The 7,473-nt window shown below is 35.4% G+C and overlaps 1 protein-coding gene across 1 annotated transcript; it reads left to right on the forward strand.

Moving 5' to 3' along the window:
- Nucleotides 1-875: 875 nt before the first annotated feature.
- On the forward strand, nucleotides 876-4,800 carry si:dkey-238o13.4 (uncharacterized protein LOC560780 homolog). The gene is made up of 6 exons (XM_063005055.1): nucleotides 876-1,031; nucleotides 1,802-1,909; nucleotides 1,987-2,126; nucleotides 2,721-2,817; nucleotides 3,377-3,501; nucleotides 4,543-4,800. The coding sequence occupies exons 1-6, from the start codon at nucleotides 947-949 to the stop codon at nucleotides 4,708-4,710; spliced, it is 723 nt and encodes a 240-aa protein (XP_062861125.1). The 5' UTR covers nucleotides 876-946; the 3' UTR covers nucleotides 4,711-4,800.
- Nucleotides 4,801-7,473: the final 2,673 nt, after the last annotated feature.

The raw sequence follows: 7,473 nt of genomic DNA on the forward strand, positions 1-7,473 counted from the left end.
CCACACACACACACACACACACACACACACACACACACACACACACACACACACACACACACACACACACACACACACACACACACACACACACACACACACACACACACACGGTCAGACAAAGAATTCATGAGATTCACGTCTTCTAGTGGGAAGCCCACCACCATGACGCTTAAACAGAAAGAACATGCAAAACTCGTCAGAAAAAGCCACTAAAAGCTAGGACAGGATCCAAGCTGTTTTGCGGCACCCAATTACTCAGCTTCACCATCGTGGTTATTTATTATTATTATTATTATTATTATTATTATTATAATTATTATAATAATAACAACAATAATGACAATAACAACAACAACAATAATAATAACAATACTACTACTACTACTAATAATAATAGTAATAATCATAATAATAATAACAACAATAATAATAATAATAATAACAATAACAACAACAATAACAATAACAACAACAACAATAATAACAATACTACTACTACTACTACTAATAATAATAATAATAATCATAACAATAACAATAACTATAATAATCATAATCATAATAATAATAACAACAATAACAATAACAATAACAATAACAATAAGAAGAACAATAATAATAATAATAACAATACTACTACTACTACTACTACTAATAATAATAATAATAATAACAATAATCATAGTAATCATAATAATAATAATAATAATAACAATAATAATACAGTAATAATAGTAATAACAATAATAATAATAACAACAATGATGATGATGAGATGGGCAGGGCAGTTCAGTATATGGGCGGGACTATTTTAACAAAAGGGTGTGACTGCTTGCCCACAATCTTTTTAAAGCTCTCCATTAAACTATCATGACCGCTATATTCCTAATTCCACACAAGCATCTGCTTCAGTGTTTCGTGTGTCAGGGTGTGTTTGTGTGAGATGGCTAACGGGGAGCGGGTGGTTCTGGCGCTCGGTGGAGCAGGTACAGTGGGATCAGGACTGGTCAAGGCACTCCTGGATAGAGGTAAGCACAAAAACCAAATCAAACAACCAGTACTACAACAACTGACAGTTCACTGAGTTCACTGAGTTTATACTGCGGTTTAACATAAAGCTGCTTAGGCAGAATCATTACCACTACCACACAATGTCTGAATGAACTTTTTATTGATGCACCTGTACTTTGTATACTGCTAACAATAATTACACTGTTTTTACTTAGCACAGTACTTTAAGTGCACAATTAGAGCTATAAGTATTATCCATTATCAAAACTAACTAAAAAAGAACTGTATATAATTGTTACTATACACATATTACTTGCTACTATATTTTTTGCTACATATATTTTTGGTGTGGCCACCCAGACTTTTATTATTATTTGACCATATAACTTTAACTTAAATACCCACCTTGGCAGAAAAGTATTTCTTATTCTTGTAATATGAATATAAATGCACTTAGCACATATATTAAATGCACTGCTACTAAACTGTGTATTTTAAGTGCTATAAAATTTTGTGGTACAATAAATAATATTGCACGTCCTATTTTTACTCGAATGCATGTTAACATCACTTTTTTGTCAATGTTAAAAAGAATTTACACATAAAATGAATAAAAGAGAAAACTCACACAAACATAGAAAGAACACACAAAACAACTAGGGTCCAGGACCCAAACCTGAGCCCATCATGGTTATTTCAGTACCACTAATACATAATTGATTATTATTATTACATAATGTATATTAATGATGCTACACAAATAAAGTTTATATTATGATTTGTAAAGGTTTAAAGGTTGCTGTGATCTCCAGAGACAATGCTAAACTAGAGAAGCTCAGAGAGTTTGTTTCACCCAATACCAGAGCCAACCTGACCACTCTGGTGGGAAATGTTGGTAAGTCTTTTACTTTCTGTGCATATGTACAATATTCCTCACCAGCAAGAATGGAAGCTAAGTGTGTCTGTCCTCAGGCTCTGAGGAGGGAGCTGAAAAGGTAAAACAGGCTTTGTTACAATCGGTGGGGAGGATCACAGATGTGGTGTCATCTCTGGGCTTCAGCTGGTGGCAAGGAGGACCACCACACACCCAGCCTCTAAAAGAACTTCAGTGGGTATGTTGATATTTTTTACTAGAATTGTAGTCAGGACCATATTAGTTTTGTTCTAGACATATTTCTAACCAAAAAAGCCAAGATCAAGTGAAGGTTAAATTTAAAGAGGTTCAATACCAAGTAAACACAATTTCCTTACCTGTGGACATGCATTGCATGTCTACAAAGCGTCACCATTGTAGCTCATACTGAATGAGGCCGGCAATATCTTGCTGAAATGATCATGGGCTTCTCGGATAATGACGTAGCTCTGATGGCAATATGTGTCTCTATAAAATACCAATATTTGCCTCTGCATCAATAGTACCTTCACACAAATGCAAGTCACCCATGTGGTGGGCACTGATGCACCCCCATGCCATGACAGATGTTGGCTTTTGCACATTTCACTGATAACACCATGGATGGTGCTTTTATTTTTGGCACAGATAACTCGACATTCGTTTTTTTTTCCGAAAACATGGACTCAACTAACCACATCACATGCTTTCACTGTCTTCTGTTCCATCTGAGATGGAAAATAGAATAGAAACATATGTACATGTGTGCCGTATTCATCCTTGACTGAGACTTTTACTGACCTCTGTTTAATAGGTTCTTGAGACACTGCTGTTTAGCACCTTTGTGTCATGGAAAACATTTTTTCCCCTGGTGAGAGACGACCCAAACTGCACCTACACATTTATTACAGGCAAGTTGAACACTACCAATAAACTGGCAGTTTTTTTTTACTTTATATACTGATATAAATGCAAATCATACAGTTGAAGTCAAATGTTTTCATACACTTTTAAAGAACATGCTTGTTATTGTCCTGCACAATTCTAGCAGAACAATAACCCAAAACACACATCAAATCAGATTTTTAGAATGGCTGAGTTCCAAGGTCGTGGTTTTAACCCTATAGAAAATAGGTGGACTGTACTAAAGTGTCAAGTCCGTGACAGAAAACGAACTAACAAATTTGGTTAAACTATACCAATCCTGCATGGTTAAAGGAACATCTGATTTAGATGACCATAGCTAATATAGATATTTGTTCTCTATATATTTTTGTTCAGCGGATTCTGTCATGAGATCAGAAGCAGGAATTATTTAAAAAAAACTTTTTTATTTTATTTTATGCAAACATTTGACATCATTTGTAAATGAAAATGATCACATGCAGATATTAATTTCTGCATCACATGAAATGCACTTCTACATTGTTGTTGTTTAAAATAAATTAAGGAAAATTTTCTGTCCTACAGGGGGTGCTGGGGAGAAACTACTGATGCCAGGCACAGGATTCTTGACCGTGGGGGCAGCCAGCGTCCTTGCATTTTGTCAGGTTCTGCGAGAGGAGTACCCTAAGATTTCCTGCAAACTTAACCAGGTCTGCCTTGCAAAGTCTTACATGCACACTTCTGACTTATATAAATACCCCAGCAATTTACATTTACACATTTGGCAGATGTTTTTATTATTGTGACCTACAGGATCAGTGGCCTTACTTAGGGTCCCAACAGCGATTTGAAATGTCCAACAAGCTCGTAGTCAGGTGTCAACATACTTTTAGCCATATAGTAGGTAATGGCTATTAACAAATTATGAAGACAATATGTTGCAGAGATTATAGGTGGGTTTACAAGTAAAATCTGAATATTATTTAAAATAATGCACATTTTTATAGACCAGCTGGAAAATCTAAACTTCATATACATTTAAAGCATATATGACAAATATACAGTTTAGTGGCTGAATACATGTTTTAAGGTACTGAGAATGGTAAACCAATTTCTTTAAAACACTCATGCAACAGTGTTTAAATACATACTTGTAATGTAATGCAAATTCACATTACACTGCAAAGCCTGGATTATGTTTTCTTTAGATAGACTTCTGTAAGGCCAAACAGATGCTTAGAAGAGAAAGTAGGACAGTGTCTTACCAAAATAAAACCTGCTGACCACCTGTGTGGATTTAACAGTAAAGATGTGCACGGGTGGGAGCTTCAATTTCTGATGAAACATAATTTAGGCTTATGTCTTACACAAGTTGGTCTTATGTGGACTCATCAAACTTTCAAGAAGTGAAGCAATACAAAAAAAGCTTACTTTACTTGCTTAAATAGGATTTCCGGTAAGCATAAGTAATCAGACCCAGTCATTCCAATCTTTGACATGGTAAATCCTTCACAGTTAAAATGCGTGGAACAGGAATCACAAGAGGGAATTTGGAACAACACGAAAAAAGGGGGGAAATGTGGTACTGAACCCACTGCAACCATGACCAGAATGAAGCCACTCTATTTTAAAAATAACCCAAAATATAACATGTATTCCTGCATTAACAAATAATATTTGACTATAAATTTGGTTTCTTTGTTACAAATAAAGTTTTTATCTGACACTGGGTTTTCTGGCTCTTCTTAAAGATCAAGATCAACGCTGGTGTTGGAACCCCAGAACGGATGGGACCTGGGTACATAAATCACGTGGAGTTAGGTGAAGCTGTGGCTACACTGGTGGAGAAAAGGAACCTCTCTCACAGAGTCTTCTCCATCAACAGCCCTGCTGACCTCAAAACAGTCATCCTGGAATGAAATCTATAGACCCCCGTTAACATTTTCAATACTTAAAGCTCTTTTAGATTCTCAGAAATATAGCACAATGGTTATAATCACTTATACAGTTACATGTTTTATTATTTTATATCTAGCATGAAAACCTATGCATAAGTCGCATATGGACAAATCTAAAAATGTAAATTTTACTAAATAATTTCATCTTTGGATAAATAAGTATGAATACAGAAACACTTGAGAATCAGGCACACAATGACAGCCAATTTGCACCGCTTGATGATTTAAATGCTAAATGTGTAAGTATTTAGCCTCTGGCTCATAACCTGTTTCAGGCTCCACAGGAATTTACTTATGGAGCTTCAGATTATATTTTGGTGGTACTTTAAACCTTTATAAATGTTTTTTATACACCCGTACACCACAAACCTCCTGGGCTGCATTTCGTTTTATTCCAAGGTTGAATTTTGTGTTCTTCGTAATGCCACTGTGAGGCTACCAAAACACATTTTTATTTCCACTTTTCACTGGTAAACATTCTTTTGGATTTAACTATTTTTTCCCCATTTTCCTTTTATTTTGGATCACCATAATCTGTTTTATAATTCGCTACATATGGAATCTTAGGTTGCAGGTTATGTCAGATAAGAATTCTGTGTAAACCAAAAACAAGGGCACCTTACAAGGCTGATGCCAGTTATCATGTTTTCGAATAAGTGGCTGACCTGCACTTGCTTTTATGCAACTGTGATGAATAAGGGCCACTGTAAAATTTTGTTTTGTTTTCTTTGCATGTGAACAACTAATTCTTAAAAGAACACAAACCTTTATAATTGTGCTTATTATTATCACTCCAGTACAATGCATTTCAATTGTATCTAGGCTTCTTAACATATCATAACAGCTAAATTATAAAGCTGATGTGGAGAGTGGTGCAGTGCAGAGTAGAATTAGTTTCAAAATAGCAGCCTAACTCATGTCAAGAGATTAAAAGATAAAGAAATAGACTGGACGAGAGGCGGACACAGGAACATGAGATTGAGACCAGTTTTTCATTTTAATCCAATGTTCAGTTCGGTGTGAGAGTAGTGAGAACTGAGGAGGGAACTGATCTCCTTAGCGTGACTCCCTGGCCTGTTCGCAAACATTCTTTGATTCACATCACTGCTGCTTATCTGGCTTTAATTATGTCAGGCCACCCTGTCTGAAAATTAAAGTGAGAGACAAAGTGAGAGGTTATGGCCCATTGTTAAAGAGTTTACAGAGGACACTGTTGTCTTTCTTATTTTCTGTCCTATTCCTAATGTTCTTTAACACCATAAATGTATATGTCATTCCAATAAAAAAAATTATATCACATTAAGAAAGTGGTTGGTGAATGATTTCAGCATATTTATTCATTTAAACCAACTGATTTGTCAAGACAAAACACTGGGTGCAAGGCAAGAATAAACCATGGACAGGGATTTACACAATTACATACTTGCATCCAGGGGCTATTTAGAGAAGTCGGTCCATAGTAAATGTTTTTAGAAGGTAGGGGGTAAGAAAAGTATGCAAAAAAGACCCAAGCAGATGCAGAAATCATGCAAAACTTAATTTATAGACAAGTACCACAAGCCAGGATTGAACCCAGCTTCCCAGGCTTTCTGAATATGATTCAGATGCAACAGAATACTCACCACAAAATTGTACCTGAAGAGAAATAAAGGAATGAAAATACACTTGAGTAAATATACCTGTTTTTTTCCCCATTAATTAGTCTCCATATAAACTTTTATTATTTAAAGTCTATATAACAAAAAGAACAATGAATCCAAAAGATCACAGCCCAATCAATACTACAAGAGTTAAGCCTTGACGGGGGTGAGTCACCTAAGATGGATGAGAGTACAAGGGTGTGACTTCTCTTCTCATCTGGATTTCATTAAATCCGAACCTTTGTGATCTCCTTAAAAGGAACAGAAAGTCAAAATATTGGAGTGATTTAAAAAAACAAACTTCATTCTTGGAGACTCAGTGGTTCCTTTTCCATGAGACAATCCAATGGCTATGCTAACAATGGCAGGACTATGGGTCCGTTTCTGAAAAGTAGCATGACAAAAATAATAGCTGTTCTCTTTGTTAGGTCTATCGGTATTGACAAAAATGAACTATTTTAAATCAAGGTCAACTCAAAGGATCCTTTAAATCACAACACAGATCAAACAATAGAAAAGCTTTAAAGATAATTAAATCACTGAATATACCAGAGCTTAGTCCAGTCTTTAACTGGAAGAAATACATAACTACAGCCATGCTAACTAGGTCAGGTCACCACTTAATCTAGGAAGACACTTGTTAAACCTGCAACTGTGACAGCAACTGCTTCAAAAGTTGCACGTCTGTGGCTGAAAAAAAATATAGTGGTTTTCATAGACAAACCATATCCAAATTGCTACAATAAAATGCCTTTCAAAAGATAGAACTGCAAGAAGCATCTTCTATAGAATCATATCTTGCGCATACCTTTTCCAGAAAGCTTAAACATTTCAGCAAGACAGTCACACCAAAACAAGTTATTAAAAAGTTACAGGGCCATTTCAATTAATTTTGAGTTATAGAAGCATGAATTGACTATAACCTACCCATTGAAAATAGCAGGGCCATCAAGTCCCTCTGTTAAATACCTTTAATTAATTTAAAACAATGCAGAAAATTCATGTCATTAGAAGTACTGAAAAGCCCAACAACAGTATTCGGCAAAATCTCAACCTTGCTGTGTACCACTGCCCAAAATGAATT

This window comes from Trichomycterus rosablanca, chromosome 11 (assembly GCF_030014385.1).
Source record: "Trichomycterus rosablanca isolate fTriRos1 chromosome 11, fTriRos1.hap1, whole genome shotgun sequence".
In the NCBI taxonomy this organism is placed as follows: Eukaryota; Metazoa; Chordata; class Actinopteri; order Siluriformes; family Trichomycteridae; genus Trichomycterus; species Trichomycterus rosablanca.